The following is a 23,626-nucleotide window of genomic DNA, read 5'->3' on the forward strand; positions in this document are numbered from 1 at the left end:
TTCACATGTCCATGTTCTTCAAAGCCTTTGTTTATTCCTTTTTTTCTATGAAATTTATACATCCATAGAAAAATTATTACCATACGGGCTCAAATCAATACCGTACGTTATTGATAGTTAGCCAACCCCGTATGGTACAATATCAATACCGAACGGTACAGGCGGTACACAAAGCATGAAAGTACCATACGGTATTAAAAATAATACGTAAGCGGTATTAACGTTTATACCATTACGTTATTGATGTATAAACAGTGTGGTATTACCAAATAATACCAAAACGGTATTGGGTTTAATACAAACCCTGTATTTATTGTTATAATACATATTAGTTCAATAAAACACACGTAACAATGAATTTTCCTTTAATACATTTATAAAATACATAGTACATACACTTCACCACTTTTTTCATGCAAAATTATTCTTTGAATTTTATGTCCCATCACAGGCTCTGTATGCCTCAAACTGCCTGTTGTGAGATTTGGAAAGCTTTTGTATGTCTCTTACGTACCTAATGAGAGAATGGTTCCGAATTAGTAAACATTAATAATACTAAAACATTTTATACCTACGAATACTTCGCTATATCCACAAATTTAGTTTTTTTTCAGTCATCATGTTTTCCAAGAAATATTACAATTAATGCGCTTTACAGACTATCAGTTATTCCGGACGACAGTGCTCGTGTCGAACATATCCCATATATTGTGCACATTATAAGTTATGTCCGAAGGATAATCGATACTGCTGCATGTTTACGGGATCGATAACACATTTACCGATTATTTAGTCATCGCCGACAAGTCGTATCGATCCGACACACTGCAAGATTCTATACAAATACCGACACTTCGTCCGGAATAACTGATAGTCTGTAAAGCGCATAACCCGTCTATTTACTCTACGTGAACAAACTAAACTACTAAGGCGACAACTTAGTTTTTAGCAACGGCGACATATCATATGCTACGGGTATGTGATAGTTAATACCATAATAATACCGGATGTAAATGATTTGATAGAAAGTGGTATCAAAAATAGAAGGTAACATGAACCAATCAATTAATACCAAACGGTAATGTGTTATATAATTTGAAATGGGTATGTTATTCGGGGTATATTCCAAATTAGGTGGGTTCACATTCTAAAATTGACGTGTTTTTGAGGAAAACTTGTGTTTTGGATTTGATTTTTTATATGGGGAAAACGACTCGTTTTGAAATGCTTATAAAGGGAAAACATGTCAAACCCCAAAACATGCTTGGTGAGAACGCCGTATAAGATAACGTTTTCGCACGAAAAACTGTTATGCTTCAAGGCCGGTACTCTGTTCGGTTTTCGCGTTGAAACTACATACAAAACCAAAAAATGCGAAAAACTAGTGAAATTTTTTCCATTTGTGGTACTTTGTTTTTTTTCGAGTTGAAAAACTGACGTAAATACCGTTGTCAGTATTTTCGTAACATGGCGCCAATATTAAACTGATTTTTGTGAACTTATAATCCTTGCCAACATTTTTTGAATTTGACAGCGCTTCTGAGAATCCCATCACGTCGAAAAAAATTGTATACGACATCCAGAACTCGTCGGAAAAGCGCCGTCACTATCAAACAAACAATCAGACAAAGTGCATTTTAAGATAGTTGTAAAAGAATCATAGTGGTCAAGTAAAACACGATTGTTTATATGTTTATTAATTTTATTAAACATTTATAAATTCTCATAAATATAACATTTATACGACTATCACATCACATTTAACATATTTTTATGCTTTAATAAAAGATTTATGTTGAGTTTCAAGTTGCAAGTTACATGTTGTAGCGTCTGGAATTTGAAAAACTATCACTTTATTTCGTTTGGAAAGTCAAAAATTGTTCACCATATTATAGGCATATTATTTCGCATAAATTAGTTAACATCCCTGGGTTTGAGACCCTATTTACGGAGATATATGAAGATATTCGTTTTTCGCAGAAACGTAACAGTTTTTCGTACGAAAACGTGATCTTAGTACTAGGCTTTACTAGAAATAGCATCCGACCTACATCAATAACAACTACAGTTTCTTACGTTCGGATCAGCGTGATTTCAAGAGACTGGCGGATAGACATCGCTAGATCGACTCAAAATTCCCCACGACCAATATTTCGACGTGTTACAAGCGGAACGGCAATATTAGTATACCTCCATCCTGTAGTGGAGCGTACTAAAATTTCCAATAATCTAAATTCTAATGATACAAAATTAAACTTAGGCAACCGTGCCAACTTAGCCGATTTTCTTGCGAGAGGTATATCTTCCATCAAAATCTGTAACGAAGTTCCTAAGTATCTAAAATTTACTATAGATCCGAGCAGCAAATGTCGTGAAACGAGGAGATGTTTCTGTTGATGTGGAGAACACGATATTCTCAACAATTTATCAACTTGAAAAATTGTTAAATTGTAACATTTTTCAAACGTTTGTGTTTAGTGTGATCTCATTGGTTTAAAAATTAAAAATTAATTGTTCGCGTGTAATGGCAATACTGCCGCTAACACAAAGTCTGACTTGCTCATTGTTCCGTCTCTGACGTTTGATCCCATTACTGTTTCGTTTCCATCTGTATCACCAACTCTTTGTCCTGTTTCGTATTTGTTTACAAGTTTGTACTGCTCTAGTGCGATTAGACACGTTAAGATTGAGATTTGCCGGCCAAATTTCTTTGATAAATATATACAATCTAGCGCATTCAAATTAGTTGTTAATTCATCTCAATCAATTCTGACAATTTCGTTTACAAAATAATGGCGAACAGTAATACGAGCAAGCAGGTGCTAAAACTATTCGATCATAAGTTTGTGGCAAACACATTAAAGAACTACCATAGATGCCCCAAATGTCGCAATGAATTTTCGATCTGGTACGATGTTCCTGATAAACATTCCAAAGGTAAGGGCAGATGCAGCTTTAAAACCCGTTAGAAATACAAATGCCGGTGGTCTTAATTTATTAGGAAAACATCTGTTGATTGTATGAAATTAGAGTTGCCATTCCTATAAAATTCAAATATGTAGAGGATTGTTGTCTAGAAAAGGATTAATTAATTTTACCATAAAAAAAAAAAAAACAAAATTGGAATATATTTTAATTTTCAAATGTTCTACGTTTATACCCGCGGAATTTTCGGCGGCATGCCGAAAGGCGACGATTCTTATTACATGCCGGTAAGGCAGTCGTTTTTTAAGGCCGGTATGCATCTCTAACGAAATTTCCGCTATCCATTAGAAATGCATTGGTATTTTTGCTACCTAAATTTTCGCAAGGCGATGTGTTACCGATTCTTTACACATTTTGCTTCCATAAAAAATATATGACAAACAGGAGTTTTCGGAAGAGCTGCATACCGGGTTTTATGGGGGTAAAAGTAAATGATCGATAACATAATCCAAAGGAAAATTAACTTGCAGGATTGATCCAATAAAATTTTAAAGAAAATAAACTTTTTCAATTGTTCCTGGTGGGGGAATAATCCAAACTTTTGATTTTAGCGGCTAAAGGCCGGTATGCACCTCTAGCGAAAAATTTCATTCCCATAATAAATGCATTGCTATTTATGCTAACGAAATTTTCGGTAGCGTTCAATTTCGTAAAGGCCGGTATGCACCTCTAGCGAAAAATTTCATTCCCATAAGAAATGCATTGCTATTTATGCTACCGAAATTTTCGGTAGCGTTCAATTTCGTAAGCTGGTACGCACCTCTAATGAAAATAACAGGGTTGTCAAAAGCATATTTTGGCAGCAAACATTTAATTTATTACAATCATTGTGTGCGTAAAATTTTAAAAGGTCTGTAAATAATAAACAATTTATTTGAGGAATATTTGGAACATATATTAACAATTTTTAAAAGCGATTAGCTGGTTTAAAATTTGTGTACATAGCCCTGTTTTTTGTTGTAGACTTAAATAAATTTTTGCTACCGAAAATTTCGCTAGAGGTGCATACCGGCCTTAAGCTGGTACGCACCTCTAATGAAAATAACAGGGTTGTCAAAAGCATATTTTGGCAGCAAACATTTAATTTATTACAGTCATTGTGTGCGTAAAATTTTAAAAGGTCTGTAAATAATAAACAATTTATTTGAGGAATATTTGGAACATATATTAACAATTTTTAAAAGCGATTACCTGGTTTAAAATTTGTGTACACAGGCCTGCTTTTTTGTTGTAGACTTAAATACATTTTTGCTACCGAAAATTTCGCTAGAGGTGCATACCGGCCTTAATGCTTAGTTTCGTTTCTGCGAAAAACGAATATGTTCATCTATCTCCGTAAATAGGGTTTCAAACCCAGGAAAGTTAACTTAGGCGAAATAATATGGCAGCCTATTTTTTGTTCGAAAAATCAAGGGCTGTATAAATATGTGTTTGAAAATGATCAAACAAAGATTTCGCATTTATTCCGCTCTAAAGTTTTTTTTATATGGAGTATAACAGTTTTCGTGCGAAATCGTGATATTAGCACTAGGCTTAAACTCGAACTTAATTGAGTAAAATGCACACAATCGACAATAACACCTCCCCGAATCTTCATTAGGAAATATAGCAATGCTTTTCTTATGTATAATATATATTTTTGGGTAGCAATTAATGGTTGCAATATAAATGTGTACATGGAGGCTATTTAGTTAGAAAATAATTAATGGTGGTATCTACACATAGGAACAGAGAAGTGAACATTTCTTAATTCGACTGACATCCGTTTCTTATACGAAAACAAAATCCCATTCACGGTCTTTCAATAGTACATTGTTTTTTCATCACTGATTTTTAAATGTCCTTTAAATTCTTCAATCGATAACTTATTATTATATGTCGTTACTTTGTTTGTTTTGCGCAGTGAAAATCAATTTATTTTCATGGTTATATTTCTTTAAACGTGTTTCCTTAAAATCATTGCTGCCGAACATTGCTGTTGAAATTGCAAATTGCATTAATGAATTCGGAGCGGAGTGGGGCGTGGAGCGGACCGATGTCTGTGTATGCATTTTTTTGTGAAAAGTGCAGATCGCAATTTATGTCCGATTGTCGTTAAATTCGGCATGGGGTATAACTTTGGTCCAAAAACAATCGCTATTGCTTTTGGTTCAGACATATGTTAGATATAGCTGTCATTTACAATTATCACCCTTCTGTCTATAACTGGCCCGTTAAACGGGCAATCAATCAAATTGGCTTAGAGTTAGATATAGCTCTCATATATATCTCTCGCCGATATACACTTATTTGGCCCCAGAGGCCACAATTGTTTACTAAGTTGCTTTGCACAAATATGGGTAGTAGTCGGTTCAGATTTAGATATTGCTCCCATATATATCTTTCGCCCGATTTACACCTTTACAACCACAGAGTCCAAAATTTCACTCCAATATGGATTTTGTTAACCCCGGACGCCAGAAGTTTACTCTGATTTTCATCAAAGAGTACAGTTGATGACATCGTCAAGTATGTTAAATGTAAATATAGAGTTTTCTTTAATTTTTAATTGGATACAGATAATGTTTAAATTTTTGATAAGTATTCCAGAGGCCCTGATGTTCGTCGCAGGCGTGGTACCTATAAGTATACTTATAGGTACCAAGCAATAATATATCGTTTTAATTGATCGTTGTAGTTAAACGTTCTGAACAAACTGAATTTTTGAAGGAAAAACAATTTTTAGTGGCGTTAGTTTTGCTCTCAGTATTATTGGAATAGTGGTCCAAATTGGGGAACATCTTACCAAATTCCAGGAGCCGATGGGTCTAAAACATGTATAGAAATATAAAAACTTAGATTGACAACGATTTCCATTAAGTTCAAATAACTTATTTGGCTTTTGTAAGTTCACTATTGTGGATATATCCAACGAAACCAATGGAAACTTCAAAAAAGACAAATTCTTGTAAATAACGGTATTTTCTGGAAAGATGTTAGTGCAATTAATTGTTCCAAACACAAAAATCGCAATTTCTTTGCGCTGCTTCTTAAGCTATGCTAAAACCACTAATGTAGTTAGTGGTAGGTCCCATTGGACCTCATCACGCAGAAGCGCAATAAACATTTTAAAACACCTATAAAAATAGATTTAATGATTCAATCACATAAAAATTTAAAGTTTTCAACTTGAAACACTTTAATACAAGAAGTCATAAACCACCACGCTGCAAATCATATAACAGATGATTCCTATTCAACCGTCGAACGGTTAGGTTAGGTTAAAGTGGCAGCCCGATTAAGATTCAGGCTCACTTAGACTGTTCAGTCCATTGTGATACAACATTAACTAAAAGTACCTATTACATATGGGCACTTCTAGTTTTAACCGCTGAACTTTCTTGATTATTTTTCTTTGTTGAACCAACCAGATTGTTCCAAAAATATTAGCAGACTGCTTAAGTTAACGTTTTCCAGATCCGCCAGTAATCTGAAGCTATATGCTCCTAAAAGTTGCTTGCGCTTTACACAAAATGCAGGACACTCACACAAGAGGTGTTTAATTGATTCCTTTTCCTCCGCATCATGACAGCTCATACAATAGTCATTATACTTCGCGCCTATAGTTTGCAAAATCGCCTATCAGGCAGCGACCCGTTATAGCAGATATCAGGAGTGATATCTGACGTCTCGAGAACACTAGCATATTTAGTGTGCGGTTTAAGTTTAAATGGGGCCATATTTGCTTGGTGTCGTTACAGCCCTTGCAATTCTCCCATCGAACATTTGCCATCATACCAGCCTTCTCACGCAGCAAGAGCTTGCAGGTAGCCAGGGGCATACCAACAGATTCTAGTTCCCATGGAATATGTAAGGTAGTCCCTAGCCTTGCCAACTCATCCGCTTCGCAGTTCCTGTGGCCAGGCACCCATATTAGGTGAATATTGTACTGCTCAGCCATCTCGTTGAGAGATTTGCGGCAGTCTATGGCCGTTTTCGAGTTAAGGAACACAGAGTCCAAGGATTTTATTGCAGGTCGACTGTCTGAGTATATATTAATGCCAATATTTGTTGGAACATTACTTCTCAGCCAATTCACCACCTCTCTTATTGCCAATATTTCAGCCTGAAAAACACTACAGTGATTAGGTAATCTTTTCGCTATTCGAATTTCCAGATCTTTAGAATATACTCCGAACCCCACTTGTCCATTCAATTTGGAGCTATCAGTATAGAAATCTATATATCTTTTATTCCCCGGGGTCTGTGTACACCACGCCTCACTGTTGGAAATTAGAGTTTAAAACTTTTTGTCGAAAAGTGGTTTTGGCAGGGTGTAATCCACTACGTTAGGCACATCTGACATTACTTTGAGGACCGAACTGTGACCGTACATTTTTTCCGACCACAGCGATAGCTCGCACAACCGCACAGCCGTTGTTGTTTGGCCAAAATGTCTAAAGGCAATAGATGTAGCATGACATTAAGGGAGTCTGTTCCTGTCTTACCAAATGCGCCTGAGATACGTAAGCTAGCCATACGCTGAACTTTATCTAAACAAGTCGGTTTCTGAAGTGCCGGCCACCAGACTACAACACCATATAGCATTATAGGTCTAACTACTGCCGTATATAGCCAATGTACAATTTTTGGTTTTAGTCCCCACTTCTTCCCTATTGCATTTTTGAACGAGTACAAAGCTACTGTGGCTTTTCTCGCCCTCTCTTCAATATTAAGGCTAAAATTCAGCTTCCTGTCCAAAATAACGCCAAGGTATTTTGCACACTCACCAAAGGGAATTTCAGTACCCCCTAAGGAAATGGGCCTAACCGTGGGAGTTTTGCGATCTTTGCAGTACATGACTAGTTCTGTCTTTGCTGGATTTACACCAAGACCATTATCTTTCGCCCATTTCTCAGTCATCCGGAGAGCTCTCTGTATAATATCTCTGATTGTGGATGGGAATTTTCCCCTGACTGCTAGCGCCACATCATCTGCGTATGCCACCACTTTTATCCTTTCTTTTTCTAGGGAAACCAGAAGGTTGTTTATAGCAATATTCCAAAGAAGAAGTGATAGAACTCCTCCTTGGGGAGTGCCTCTGTTCACATACCTTTGTATGTTTGCTTGCCCTAGTGTGACTGAAATACGTCTCTTTATTAGAAGTTCGTCTAACAGCCTAAGTATACCTGCATCAACATTCAAAGTTGTCAGTCCATTTAATATCGAGCTCGGATTCAATAAATAAAGCTGACTAGTTCATGCAATGCGGTCTCAGTAGACCTGCCCTTCGAGTATGCATGCTGTCGTTTAGAGAGCAAACTTGAATCCACGCTAGTTCTAAGATATATGTCTATCATCCTCTCCAGGGTCTTAAGTCGAGTGAGAGGCTTTTCCTGCTTTAGGTATGAAGACGACTTTTGTTTCCCTCCACTGGAATATATGCTAAGTTTACACATCGTTTATATATCACCGTCAACCAGGGGATAATTCTTTCAGCCACTGCTTGTAATTCCGCCGGAGTAATTCCATCAGGTCCGGGGTATTTGAATGGTCCAAAGCTATTTAAAGCCCATTTTATTCTAGATTCCGACACAATTTCCTCGATAGGAAATGGCCGCTGAGCCTTTGGTGCACCACCAGAACATGGTTCAACCGTCTGATTTCCAAAAGTACCTCCAACGTCTCCACACTGGACGTTGTCCAATTTCCCTCCGATATTTTAATGAAAGCTGGAGCGGTGTTAGTGGATGCTAGTATCTTCCGTAGTCTGGAAGCCTCTGACGTATTCTCAATACTGCTACAGTAATCATCCCAAGAGTTTTGTTGAGACCTTCTCAGTTCTCGTTTATATGCTCTCAGATTCATCTTGTAAGTGTCCCAATCCTCCGGAGCTCTTGTGGACTTTGCTTTGTTAAAGAGCTTCCTGCAAGATTTCCTCATATTACTTAACTCCGTAGTCCACCATGGCGGCCGAGTTTTTCCCCTTGGCTTTCCTCCAGGGCAAGCAGCTTTCAGTGACATGTTGAAGGCCTTAGTAATCCGCCCCACTGCGTGTTCGATATCTTGCACAGTGCTCATATTTGTCTCTGGTATTTCCGGTATCATCAAATTGAACGATTCCCTATACCTATTCCAATCAGCTTTCCTAACATTTGGCGGAAATATGGTCTTTGAAGTACGAACAGCCAATCTGAAACTGATGTAGCGATGATCTGAGAAGCTATGTTCCCTCAAAACTTGCCACTCAGATATCTTATCATTCAGTTCCGGAGAGGTCAACGTGACGTCCAAAACCTCTTGCCTGTTTCTGGTGACGAAGGTTGGTGCATCTCCCTTATTGCAAACTACCAGGTTAGTACGCAAAATAAACTCTATTAGCGACTCTCCCCTTGCATTAGTATCACTACTTCCCCAAATACTATGATGTGCATTTGCATCGCATCCCATAATGATTTTTGTCTTTGTTTTTAGAGACTCCTCAACTACACACAAAAAAATTTCACGAAAGTTTTTCCAATTAATATTTTAATTGAGTTTTAAAAAATATTCAATTAAAAATTTAATTGATTTAACAAATTTTTTAATTGAAACAAAAATCAATCACAAAAGTAATAGTATCAATTAATTTTTTAATTGGATCAATTAACTTTTTAATTGACCTTCAATTAATTTTTTAATTGATACTATCATTTCTGTGATTGAGGACATTTCAATTAAAAATTAATTGGATCAATTAATTTCGTAATTGAATCAGAAAAAAAAATTTTTTGTGTGTAAAGTCTTATCGGACATAGTGGCATCTCCCTATCATGCCCATGTAGACCGTAGATACCCAATATTTGCATTTGGATATCTCTAGACTGGCTACGACAGTGTCTGCATTGCTCAATGAAGGAAGCAGAAACAAGTTTAGTTCGTTTTTAGCAATTATACATGCTCGATTTATATCGTTACTGGTATTATGCAAAAGTTTGAAACCCGGAGTGTTTAATTCACAGATCTTGTTCTTATATATGTATGGTTCTTGAATAAGAACTATATCTATGTCTCCTTTCCTCAGGAGAACTTTTAAGGCAGCACAAGCGGCCTTACAATGGTGAAGATTTATCTGGAGGAACCGTAGAACCATCCAAATTTTCAACCACCGTCACATCAGCCGCTTCAATTGAGTCATCAACGGCTTCCTCTTCACAGATCTCGGTGACTCTCGCAACAATCCGCGGTTCAGCTTTGGTGAGGTTTGAGCCTGTAGAAACTTCCCGCATATGATTTTCGCCATAGTCTGCAGGTTTTATGTCTCCTTCGGCTTCGCTAGGAGATTTTTTCACTGCTGATTCTACCGGAGGCTTGTCCGTTTCGGAATCCTTTGGTTGATCGCTTTTGTATACCTTCATATGGATATCATGAAAGCCATAACTTACACGACCTTGGGTCTGGGCTAGATGTGGCAGCGACTCTATGTTTAATAAAGGGTGATTCTTTTGAGGTTAGGATTTTCATGCATTAGTATTTGACAGATCACGTGGGATTTCAGACATGGTGTCAAAGAGAAAGATGCTCAGTATGCTTTGACATTTCATCATGAATAGACTTACGATCTGCCACAACGTCGAATTTTCAGTGAATGGGCCCTAGAAAAGTTGGCAGAAAATCCGCTTTTTTATCGACAAATTTTGTTCAGCGATGAGGCTCATTTCTGGTTGAATGGCTACGTAAATAAGCAAAATTGCCGCATTTGGAGTGAAGAGCAACCAGAAGCCGTTCAAGAACTGCCCATGCATCCCGAAAAATGCACTGTTTGGTGTGGTTTGTACGCTGGTGGAATCATTGGACCGTATTTTTTCAAAGATGCTGTTGGACGCAACGTTACGGTGAATGGCGATCGCTATCGTTCGATGCTAACAAACTTTTTGTTGCCAAAAATGGAAGAACTGAACTTGGTTGACATGTGGTTTCAACAAGATGGCGCTACATGCCACACAGCTCGCGATTCTATGGCCATTTTGAGGGAAAACTTCGGAGAACAATTCATCTCAAGAAATGGACCGGTAAGTTGGCCACCAAGATCATGCGATTTGACGCCTTTAGACTATTTTTTGTGGGGCTACGTCAAGTCTAAAGTCTACAGAAATAAGCCAGCAACTATTCCAGCTTTGGAAGACAACATTTCCGAAGAAATTCGGGCTATTCCGGCCGAAATGCTCGAAAAAGTTGCCCAAAATTGGACTTTCCGAATGGACCATCTAAGACGCAGCCGCGGTCAACATTTAAATGAAATTATCTTCAAAAAGTAAATGTCATGGACCAATCTAACGTTTCAAATAAAGAACCGATGAGATTTTGCAAATTTTATGCGTTTTTAAAAAAAAAAAAAAGTTATCAAGCTCTTAACAAATCACCCTTTATAAACACCGCATTTCGTCTTGGTCCATCCACCTCATCCAAACGACCAACATTCCAATCGGTTACATTATTTTAGTCTCTCTAGTATTGACTCAGGATCAGGAGGGTTTGCCGGTATCCATGCATGTGCTCTAGGTTTAGCCGGTATGTCTTTTTTTATCGACTAAGTCCAAAGCGGCCCCTTCCCAAACTTCACCAATTAGCATCAATGCAGCTTTAAAGCAATCCATAGACCTCTGGTCCGCAAAAGCTATTAACTTATATCGTCCTTGATACCATCCAGCATCTTGCCGTCGAGGACTTGGTCCAGGAAACTTTTTTCGCACCTCTGAGTAGACACCAGACATCGCGTTCTCAATTTCCCCCCATTTTTGCCTTAGAATCACACCGTCCAATGCTCCTTTATTAATAATAACCATCACAAGGCTGTTTTTGCAACTGAGGCAAACGATCTTTGATCCCGTTTAGAGGATGGCAGCTCATCCGGTGATCGTTCCCTTTTTCCAGCTTCAAGAATTCCTTGGGCCCATTTTAAGGAATCGCTTTGCTTAGCCGACAACGTGCTTGGGTCGACTGATCCTAATTTCTTTAGGATAAACAAAGCATTTCTTCGTTCTTTGAATCTCTTTCGAGAGGGATTGCCTCCTTTTGATGTCGTCACCTTAGAAAAGGTTCGACTTGCCAAAGTGTCACCGCCAGTCGACCCGCCTACAGGTCGACTAATTGGGCCTGACTCTTGGTCGCTGCCCAAATTTATAACTTCAGTCGTTACCCGTCCACTGGGCCCTGAAGTTAGCAACCCAGTGGATGACTTTGAATTTCGCTGCATGGTGGTTTATTATTTCCACCACACGTGAAATTCGTAATAAGTACTTATTACGATGAAATACTCCGCTATTAGAAAACACGTCCGTTCAGTTCGACGGTTGAATAAACAACAGATAAAGTTATGTATGAATAAAAAACAACAAGCTCCAGCGGGACCTCATCACGCACAGAAGGGGTAATATTTCGATAATACTATGAATTGTGTACATATATCGCAATTTGGCCAGATATTGTTCCAAAAGTCACTACTGAAAATCTATCCTGGCCTATATCCTTGGAAAATTTACTAATATCTCTAATTCGTTTGTATTGCCCAATAATAAGCAAACTTTTACGGAATTGCATAAGAATTACTTTTGTTTTAAATATTTCCCATATTGTTTATCGTTAAAGGGCGTTATCCGATTTAAATTTGTCTCGAGATTTTGTAGAAGTACAAAAAGTGATATTCAAATTGTTCAGATTGAAATATATGTCAATGGGAATATAAACTTTTCTATTTTGATTTACAAAGTAGTGAAGGATATAATATAGTCCGCCCCGCCCGACTTTAGACTTTCTTTACTTGTTTTGATTTTGTTTGGTCCATTTATATGTGTCAAAAGCCTGCCATGGGATGCAATTTGGAATGAACGATGAGCACGCCCCTTTATGAAGTAGCATTTGGAGTTCTAGTAAATCACTCGAACATACTTGTAATTAATCTACTATTTATTTTGGTACTGTCTTTGTTTAGTTTGTTTTCTGTTATAATAGACATTCGCAAAATATAAATGAAGTGGCAATATAAAGCAATGTGGGTACTAAAATTTTCTCTAAGAAGGAGCGTGAGCTCCAAGATTATTTTCTCTGTATATATTTTCTCTGGGCTTTCAAGGTCATTTTTGAATGGATCAGAAAAAGATATGTCTGCTATTCCGAAATAATTACAAAAAAAAAGCTAAACAGCAGGTTTTTGTGTACTGAAAAATAGCAGTAAGTGTTTGCTATTAATAGCAGTTTGTTTTCTATTGTCCATATTCAAGGAATTTATATGGAAAAAGTAGGCTAGAAGTTTTCTTTAACCTTTTTGTATATGGGAGTATGAGTGTAGATAAAACACCAATACGCTTACTTTCGGAGCTCTTACGATGTGAGAGTTCAAAAGAGCTCTAATCTAACTTCAAGATATTTCTAACAAAGGAGATAAACAGACGGTAGCTGACAACACGGTTGCCTAACATTTTATGAACTCGAAACCCCTTATTCCCAATCGAAAAATACAATACAGGTATTGTATTTGTTTCTTCTTGTAACCAATACAATACCTGGAAAAATTAACCTCATGCAGAATCGAGTCGCATGTATATAGTAAATAAAAATTTTACGGATTTATATAATAGCAATTCGGATTTGTTTGTATTTCTTTAGATGCGGTTGTTAAGAGTAATCGGCCGGTACTTTTGCCATGCGGCCACAACATGTGTGAAAATTGCGTATATCAAAATCGCAAAAATTTGATGTGCACAACGTGTTTGAAACCAGTAGAATTATCATTAAATCCATCGCCATATTTTAAAATACGCGACTACTTCGATATGAATTTCTTTCTTCTGGGTGAACTGAATAATTTCCGATATTATAACAAGGATAATTCGGCCAACAACACACTCTTGGCTACGACACAGACAAGTGTCACAAGTCTCAACAATACTCTTATTGGATCTTCTATAAAAGAACCAACCTTAAAATGCAATGAATGTGAAATTGTGACAGCGTCGGGTAAATGCCGCCAATGTAAAGTGTATTTTTGCAAGCCGTGCTTCGAAAGCGTTCACAAGGCCAGTAAAGTTTTGAAAATGCATAATCTGCAACGCTTGGATAAGACAAGCAACAACACTGATATGGAACGTTTATTAAAACCTCGTTTCTGTCGTCGTCATCATCGAACAAATGACAAGTTCTGCAAAATCTGCAACGTAACCTGTTGCTCCGAATGTGCTAAAAATGATCACCAGAGTCATAGCCCCCAGTCCTTGATGGATTTGGTAAGTATTCTAATCAACAACATGATTCTCTTTCCTTACTACGATTTTGCATTATAGAATAAAACCTACATGGATGAAGTCAATTCTACTTTGCAAAATATCTCCTCATTAAGAGAGAGTATAAGAAAAGGATTAAAGGTAAGTCAAGGAAAACCACGTTTGAATTTATCAAAAATAATTTATTTATTAATCATAAAAATATAATACATACAAAATATTTACATAACAATTGTTCTCACTTGCCTTTTATTTATTTTTTTTTTTTTTGTTTAATGCATTAACTTAAATTTAAACATATGTAAATTACATGCTGATATTTTCTATATGGCAAGTTATCATACATAAACGAAACTGAATGCCAATGTTATTTAAACAAAAATAATTTTCATTGTTATAGTTGCACTTGCCGTCGTAAACTTCTATTTTTATATCTACGTTCGTATGAGGAGTATATTTATATGTCATATAGGCAACACAAAATCATTTTGCAAATTTCGTAAAAATTTACCTTCCTGCAGAATTCAATAATTTGCTTCTATCTTAGAGCTAACACCGTTTGAGTAAGAAACAAACAAATCCAACAAGAAAAAATATTATTGGGGAATATTACTAAATTAATGAGAGTTGTGCTAATTCTCTTCGTTGAATAAGCCCATGTATTATGCAATTTCAGGAACAAAGAAATTAATACATAAGTACAAAGGATAGTGAGTTTTCTACGGATTATTGATGGCAAATGTACACTGATTAATTAAAACGTTTATATTCGTATTGTTTCATAGAGTATCTAAAGAGAGATGCAAACAAAATCACGATCAATTTATTCCAATTCTCTGATCAGATATAAAGATTAAGGATTTTTTTAGTATTCGAAATTTTTCTGTTACCGACTAAAGGTCAGTACTATGGTCGCTTTTCGCGTTGAAAATCACTTTATTTTCGCGATTACTTTTCCTTAAATAATCAAAATTATAAATGAAAACAAACATATTAAAGTCCTGCCAAAATCTAGAGGAACAATACACTGTGCATCAATTGAGTTAATTTATCTGCTTTATATTGAATTATTTTAATAATGTAACCGCGAAAATTTCAACGCGAAAAACGAACATAGTACTGACCTTAAGTACAAATTGGAGAATAATGGCGAAACCCAACCAACACCCATTCCATTTTATCCAGTAACAATACAGCTATCAAACCAAATCCGGATAATATAATCAGTGATGTAGAAACGGCTCCTACGGTTATCGGCTGCATTGAACGCGGAGCGAAGTCACCATGATCTTAAGGACTATTACATCAGCTTCTCCAAGCAGTTGCAAGAATTAAGTTAAGCAGTATATGTTAGGTTAGGTTATGTTAGGCGGCAGCCCAAAGTGGTGAACTTCTCTCTTATCACTGAGTGCTGCCCGATTCCATGTTCCATTGCAGTGAAACCACTTAGAGAAGCTTTGAAATACTCAGAAATGTCACCAAAGACCAAAGATCGCCTTATCATCATATTAGTCAATTAAATGGACTTAGAACACAATTTTCAATTGAGTATTCCAACTGCTAGTCGATACATGAATAAATCCTTTCATATGAGAATTGGTAGCATTTTGCTCTATCCTACAACACCTACCGCAAGAACTTTCTTCAATATTTAAGATCAGCTGGATAATTAGTGATAAAGATGATTGACTTAAAGATAATTCAAACACGAATAAAAAAATATATATTTCAATTTCAATGGGATCCAAGAATATTATCAAATCTCAAACATGCGAGCATACAATAATGCAAAAAAAAAAAAAAACAAAAACAAATATATGTATATATGTTATTAGGTCATTGGTATAATATTGCTGGTTAAATTAATTGATGCTTTATATTTTTATACAATAATGCAATTTCCGTTATAGTAGTACATTGTAATACGTTAAATTGGCCTTTCAAAGGCTTTGAATTGCTTAAATAAATAGAAATAAATACAAAATAAAAATAAATTGTACTCCACTTTTTGAGATTTCAACAATGCGTTGTTAAAACAAGGAAAATTATATACTTTTTAACTACAATTTACGAAATTACACCCACTCATAGAAGAAAAAATGAATTAAAAGTAAAAAGAATAATATACACCAAATCATGAACATTTTAACCATACAGTCATTCAGTTTTGCTATTTTTGGGAATCATACGAACGGTTTTGTTTCTGTTTTAGTACACATTGAACTCATGTCTACGGTCATTGAACTTTATACCCACGTTTAGTTCAGGCATACTTGGTGCAAGGAAATTTTCATTTTCGAAAAATATCAAAATTTAACTAAAAACAAATAATTTTTTGCAACAAAAGTAACTTTAATATTACTTTACTTTTTTCAATGTATGGCTTTTAGAAGAAACTTGAAAAAGACCACCATTGACACCGGCTGTGACTTTCTTGTACACAAAAAAAAAAAAAAAAAAAAAAAAAAAAAAAAAAAAAACGTAACATAAACGAACTAATAACAACCAGTGTTGTTTGGAAGAACGGCGAATAAAAGAAATTTTCCGAATCGGCATAGATCGATATCGAATTCTTTTCTATAGCCTAACTCTATAATCGACGTCATGGCTTTAAAATTCGAATCTGATCACTTCCACCAATGACCCTCCGATTACATCTTATTAGTATGGAAATGGAGTTGATTATATCTCACACTAAGACAGGTTTAATTTGTGAAATATAATTAGATATGTACAACGTAAGATTCATTTAGTTATTATGTCTAATCATATCTGATTTATGGTATATAGCATCATGTTGATATCTAATGATCAGATTAGATCCAATTCTTACTTTTTAAAATTCATTTGTAACTCATGGTATTACTATTTGTTTGTTTCTAATGGGAGTGAATTTTTTCGCGTGTGTGATTTTCCTCGTATGCCTATATTTTATCGGCAGTGTAAATTTTATCGTGAACTTACATTTAGTAGTGCTTTTGAAGAAATTTTACTCAAGCAAGTTCACGAACAAAATTCGGGTTTCATTCATGCTCACACACGACATAGTTGTTTAGTGCCACTCATACACATTCACGAGATTTAAATTGAGTTTCATGTGATTAACGCGTGTCACAAAATTTTCAGATCTCGCGCACATCTCTATAAACTATTTACTAAAACAAATTTTTTTCAGCAAAATTAAAAAAAAAACAAGTAAGGAAAGTCTAAAGTCGGGCGGGGCCGACTATATTATACCCTGCACCACTTTGTAGATCTAAATTTTCGATACCATATCACATCCGTCAAATGTGTTGGGTGCTATATATAAAGGTTTGTCCCAAATACATACATTTAAATATCACTCGATTTGGCCAGAATTTGATAGACTTCTACAAAATCTATAGACTCAAAATTTAAGTTGGCTAATGCACTAGGGTGGAACACAATTTTAGTAAAAAAATGTGCGAAACATTTAAATCTGAAGCAATTTTAAGGAAACTTCGCAAAAGTTTATGATTTATCGCTCGATATATATGTATTAGAAGTTTAGGAAAATTAGAGTCATTTTTACAACTTTTCGACTAAGCAGTGGCGATTTAACAAGGAAAATGTTGGTATTTTGACTATTTTTGTCGAAATCAGAAAAACATATATATGGGAGCTATATCTAAATCTGAACCGATGTCAACCAAATTTGGCACGCATAGTTATAATGCTATTTCTACACCCTATGCAAAATTTCAACTAAATCGGAGCAAAAAATTGGCCTCTGTGAGCAAATGAGTGTAAATCGGGCGAAAGCTATATATGGGAGCTATATCTAAATCTGAACCGATTTGGCTGATATTTTGCAATTTTTTCGAGACTCATAAAATATTTGGATGTACGGAATTTGAGGAAGATCGGTTGATATACACGCCAATTATGACCAGATCGGTGAAAAATATATATGGCAGCTATATCTAAATCTGAACCGATTTTTCCAAAATTAATAGGGATCGTCTTTGAGCCGAAACAGGACCATATACCAAATTTTAGGACAATTGGACTAAAACTGCGAGCTGTACTTTGCACACAAAAATACACCAACAGACAGACAGACAGACAGACAGACGGACAGACAGACAGACAGGCAGACAGACATCGCTAAATCGACTCAGAATTTAATTCTAAGCCGATCCGTATACTAAAAGGTTGGTCTATGATTACTCCTTCTTGGCTTTACATACAAATGCACAAACTTATTATACCCTGTACCACAGTAGTGGTGAAGGGTATAAAAATTATAAATGTATTTAAAATTTATGCTGTCGGTCGCGGTTTTAATTAACTTATTTCATTTTCCATGTTATTCGTTATAAACATGGCAAATTTAATGAAAATGTGATAAAGCTACAAATATTGTTCGCTATAACCATAAATTCTTAATCGGTAGTTCGTTATGACCGACTGTATTAGATGATGTTTAGCTTAATGTACATTTCTTTCTTGTTCCCGATGCATTTGTATATAATAAAAACTTAAAGAGGAAATTAAAAAATCCAAAAATCATTTTAATAACATTTGATCAAAAGAATTTAGTAAAAATTAAGTTATCTTTGTTTCAACTGTCAGTGTACAATCATACTCTATTATCTTTTGAAGCATGCGTGGTAAGTGCCACTAAACTTTTTGTTTTATAGTATTTTAGTTATCAGTCTGCCACAGTAACTAATTTCCCATTGGGAGGACATATATTCTATTTCGTTAGTTTGTTTAATAATTATTTCTTTTCGCTTTGCATTATCATTTCTCGTATTAAATGGCCTGTCGCCCCATCTGGTTTTATTTCAATAACGTTTACTTTCTCCACTGTTATTTTCATATGTTCTGGCTTGGAGTTTGTAATTGTTGCAACATTTTTTTCTATCTCATCCCTTGGATTTTTAGTAGATTCAACTTCAATTTTGTTAGTTATGGCTTCCTCGTCATTTCTTTTAATATCGTCATGATCATCCTGCTGCTCCTCCTCGTCGTAATCGGGTTCCACAGTTGATGACACAATGATTGGCCTTATACTAAGTGGAACTTCCTTCGACGTGTCACTGGCTGCAGTTGTTGTTTCATATGTGTCAATTGATCCTCTTTGTGAAATATCATCCACCTCATCATCGATAAGCAAATTTCGCTCAGAGCTTTGTTCGCTGACTTGTGAGTTAATTGATTCATGTTTCTGTGGTGCAGATTCCGCAGAAGCGTGGTTCAGATCATTTGCGATTGTTGTTTCGTGTAAATGATTCTCTTCATGATTGTCGTCTGTTATTGTTTGCTTCGAGAGTTCGGGACCGTCGCTGTCCTTTTCCAATGTTTTCTTTTTCTCAAGCCTCATTTTCTCCTCCATTTCCTGAAATTTCAAAGCCAAGTATCTGTGAAAGGAGAAAATAATTTCAGAATGTCAAAAGCCGAATTAAACAAACAAAAATATTTCGTACTTGTCTACTATTGGCCCGCTATAGTCCTCCGGAAATTTCGGCGTGAAAGGTAGAATGTATTTGTACAATCGTTCATTCAGTACGTACAATTGAGCCGTTGTAGCACATTTAACATTAAACCACCAATCACAGGTCAGTGCAATCTATAAAATAAAACAGTTTTAAATGATTTAAAAAATGTGCGAATATGAGTTTCGGATGTAGTGCAATCCCAAACTGTTGCTTTCAATTTTTATCTACATCCATATAGTCCTTATATTTCGCCTGATCTTGTTGGGATGCAAAGGTTGAAAATCGACTGTTCAAATAATCGACTAATTGACTTTTTTGATTATTGATTTTTCTGGAAAGTAATGCAAATTAAATTTTTATAATCTCTAAAATTGATTAATCGGTAGTCGATTTTTATTGAAAAAATGTGAATTTTGGGCACTAAATTACATTTTATGTGTTCCCTCTTGGTCGAAATTATTTCCTGCTTCTAATTTCTTTTCATTTTTATTTTACTGTGCCTAACCAAACCCATAAACGACATACCATTGGTGTCGCTAAGACCCTACTTTCAACTTCTTCATAATATTGCTTTTGAAAGGAAGAGCTCATGTTGAACAAACAAAAGTTCAAGCTCTATTAAATTGCCCTCAACCATACCTGTGCACAATGTCTCCAAATTGAGAAATGTTCAGAATTTTTAGCAAATACAGGACATATTCTAAATACACTGTGCACCTATGGTTGTACTAAAACATAGTTTTACAAGACATAAATAAGATTTTGGATAAATCCACTACAAGCTAGACTTCAGATGCAATGTGTTGGCCATAACACTACTGTACTATGACGTTCCGACTTAGCTTTGAAAACAGAGTGGGACTACGCTTCTTAAAAACAGAGAGGCTTTTCCTCGACCCGCAAGAAATTTTTTAGGCAAATATAGAATGCAGCCTATCTACCTTTAATACAGTCCAAACCTCTGCAACGAATACACAAGCAGCTACTTCAAGCACATACCACACAATTCAAGTAGTAACTTAATTGTCCATTTCCCAAACGAGTAAAATACAAACCTTGCAAATTGTGAAATAAACAATATAACCCAATGCAGCAAATGCAAAAAATGTTCTGATCTATTGGATCGTAATCGGAATTCTAATTCCATGTGTGTCCTATTTTCATTGCTGTGTAGATGAAGATATTTCGATCTCTAAATTATAAGAATATGCTATTTGAAATTAATTGATCGACGATTGTGTTTTTTCTATTGATAGTTACTTCGTGTGGTATACGAAGTTTCGTCTTTGAAAAGAAATGCATAACGATTCTTTTTGAATGACAATTGTAATCGCTTTACAATGTTTTTGTTCCATTCATTAACCGAAGTATTCGTTGTGAGTATTGCCTTCACTAGAACATCGAGTACTTCGAATAGGCTTGTCCAATTGCTTACCTGGCTGAAAATTGTTCCATTAGGGCATAAAAATGAAGCCTTGCCTCCATTTAAGTCACAATAATGCCAAACTTGGCAGTTGGTTTCTGGATCGCCAAAAAAGCCTTTGTATCGTTGTTTTGAACAATCGAACGAAGTTTGTGGTATTTCTGAGTAGATCGGATAATCAATACCGGGTCGCCCAGTACTCGGTCCAGGGTGTTTGTCTAAAAACAAAATAAAAAAAAATTAAAATTTTATGCAATATTACTTCTTTGTCTCTTCAAACTAAATGGCAAATAGATTTGATGATAACAATGGCACTGATTAACTGCAAATCCAAATAAAAATTCAACAAAAATTATAATCGGAAAATACATAATAAATTGCCAAATGATATAAACTTTTGTGAAATGACAAGAAAATATTTCATCAAAAGGTGAAATAATCATACATAAATAATTAAATGCCTCAATTAAAAATATAATTGAGCTTTGCGATCAACATCAATTAAATACACCCTCAAAAAAAAATCGATTTTGTAACATATACTTCCAAACACATTTTGCCTCAAGCATGTACATTTTTGGGTATTGCCCAAACATTTATATATTTGATTTCTTCCAATATATAATATGTTTGGGTAGTCTAAGTTTCAAACATTTTGTATTTTTCCATTGAAAGTCAATAATGTTGCCTTCCAAAAAACTATATGTTATTATGTGAACATATAATATGTGTGGAAGCATTTTGAGCCCAAAAATATTATATGCTTAGAAGAATTTTCTCCAAAAGAAGATTGTGCTCAAACATTTATTTCTGCCTAATTGTATATTCCCTCACATCTTTCTTACTTCCACGATTTTTTTTAGTTCTTAGCACCTTTTTCTGTAATACAAACATTGTAGAAGAAATTATTCAATTTTATAATTTTTTAAATTTTAGCTTTTGCTGGACGGGGATTCGAACAGCGGGCCACACAGTTTGTAAGCCAGCACACTATCCACTGGGCTACGTAGCTGTTATGGTCATCAATAGATAATTATCGTTATAAGTTACATTTGTATACCATAGCTTGCGGCGCCCACTTGTTGCTTTGGATCATTCCCCACCAAGTTATAATACAATTTGCCGAAAAGAGTTCTAATGTTATTCTGGTTTTACCGATTCGAGTTTTGCCGCCAAAATGAGAAATAACTCAATGCCCGCTTTTATTTTCGAAAATATCCGTCAACTCCTCTTGGACTACTTATTAATAAAGGGGAACTAAACTTTGTTTTTATATATCTTACTGTTTAATTTTTCACTGTTTCCCCCTGTTTTCATTTTACTGTCACAACTCTAAAAAGAGTACACTGGACAAAATATCATCATTTTCGTTATTGAAGCAATTTCAATTAATTATTTTTTTAATTCATATTTATTAATGCCTTCTATCTTAATTCGATATTTACATTATTCTTAGTGTTTGTTATTTCCTTTTCTATATTCATGGTGCTCACCCAGTGGTGAACCCATTCATATTATGAATATTATAAATTTTGGTTAATATTAAGTCTTGTGGTGCTCTCCTATTTAGCCTCTTAATGTCTCCCGGTTTGCCATCAATTCTGATGCTAGTGGATTCGGGTGAGCTTCGATTCTTAATTTGTAGATGTTCAGATGTGATAGTATTTCTTCCTGGATAGTTTTAATATTCAACTCCTTGTGCAGACGTGTGTTCGTTATATACTATGGTGGCCTAGCGATTTTACGCAATGTTTTTGATTGGAATTGTTGTAGTATTTTGATTGTTGTATTGGAAGCTGTTCCCCACAGTTGGATGCCGTATGTCCAAATAGGTTTGATTATGCATTTGTAAATGAGCAATTTATTGTCAAGGGACAATTTAGAATTAGACCCAATCAGGTAATTCATTTTGTTCAATTGCAAGTCGACAGCTTTTCTCTTAATTTTAATGTGGTGTTTCCAATTTAGTTTATTATCAAGATGCAAACCCAGGTACTTTGCCTCAGTTTCTTGCGGAAGTACTATTTGGTTCATCTGTACTGAGGGACAGCTCCCTTGTTTAAGAGTAAAAGTAATATGGGTCGATTTGGATTCATTTGCTTTTATGCGCCACAATTTTAACCAGCTACACAGTTCATTCAAATAGTTTTGTAGCAAGTCGCTTGCTTTGTTAGCATTTTTGTGGACTGCTAGTACTGCTGTATCATCAGCAAACGTTCCAATAACTGCAGTTTTCGATTGAGGAAGGTCAGATGTAAAGAGTATATACAGAATTGGCCCCATAACACTGCCTTGGGGCACGCCAGCTCTTATAATTTTTGTACTGCTAATGTCATTCCCTTCACGGACATAGAACATCCTGCTTTGGAGCTATGATTTTATAAATAAATAGTAGTTTATTGGCAGTAGTTTTTTGAGCTTGTATAGTAAACCGTCATGCCACACTTTGTCAAAAGCTTGTGAAATATCTAAGAATGCCGAGGTGCAATATTGTTTGTTTTCGAATGCAGAGTGAA

The 23,626-nt window shown here is 35.4% G+C and overlaps 2 protein-coding genes and 1 long non-coding RNA gene across 4 annotated transcripts in view; 1 reads left to right on the plus strand and 2 right to left on the minus strand.

Moving 5' to 3' along the window:
- Positions 1 to 262: 262 nt before the first annotated feature.
- On the minus strand, positions 263 to 606 carry LOC142221462 (uncharacterized). Its single transcript, XR_012718048.1, has 2 exons — positions 576 to 606; positions 263 to 514 (listed from the first exon to the last, which is right to left on the minus strand). It is a non-coding gene; the product is annotated as an uncharacterized LOC142221462 (long non-coding RNA).
- A 2,002-nt stretch (positions 607 to 2,608) lies between these two features.
- Positions 2,609 to 23,626, plus strand: part of qin (tudor domain-containing protein qin) — a 663,334-nt gene continuing 642,316 nt past the window's right edge. The window contains exons 1-3 of one of the 2 annotated variants that reach the window (XM_075291196.1): positions 2,609 to 2,937; positions 13,609 to 14,225; positions 14,283 to 14,363. In XM_075291196.1, coding sequence (XP_075147311.1) covers positions 2,793 to 2,937; positions 13,609 to 14,225; positions 14,283 to 14,363 — 843 coding nt within the window. In that variant the 5' untranslated portion in view covers positions 2,609 to 2,792. The remainder of the gene's footprint in view (positions 2,938 to 13,608; positions 14,226 to 14,282; positions 14,364 to 23,626) is intronic. The other variant, XM_075291197.1, reaches the window with a different exon arrangement.
- The window catches only part of LOC142221450 (uncharacterized), a 231,159-nt gene continuing 221,916 nt past the window's right edge, over positions 14,384 to 23,626 (minus strand). The window contains exons 8-10 of the mRNA XM_075291198.1: positions 21,123 to 21,328; positions 19,676 to 19,818; positions 14,384 to 19,609 (exon numbers count right to left, since the gene is read on the minus strand). Of these exons, the coding sequence (XP_075147313.1) occupies positions 18,967 to 19,609; positions 19,676 to 19,818; positions 21,123 to 21,328 (992 nt within the window). The 3' untranslated portion in view covers positions 14,384 to 18,966. The remainder of the gene's footprint in view (positions 19,610 to 19,675; positions 19,819 to 21,122; positions 21,329 to 23,626) is intronic.

This window comes from Haematobia irritans, chromosome 1 (genome assembly GCF_050003625.1).
Source record: "Haematobia irritans isolate KBUSLIRL chromosome 1, ASM5000362v1, whole genome shotgun sequence".
In the NCBI taxonomy this organism is placed as follows: Eukaryota; Metazoa; Arthropoda; class Insecta; order Diptera; family Muscidae; genus Haematobia; species Haematobia irritans.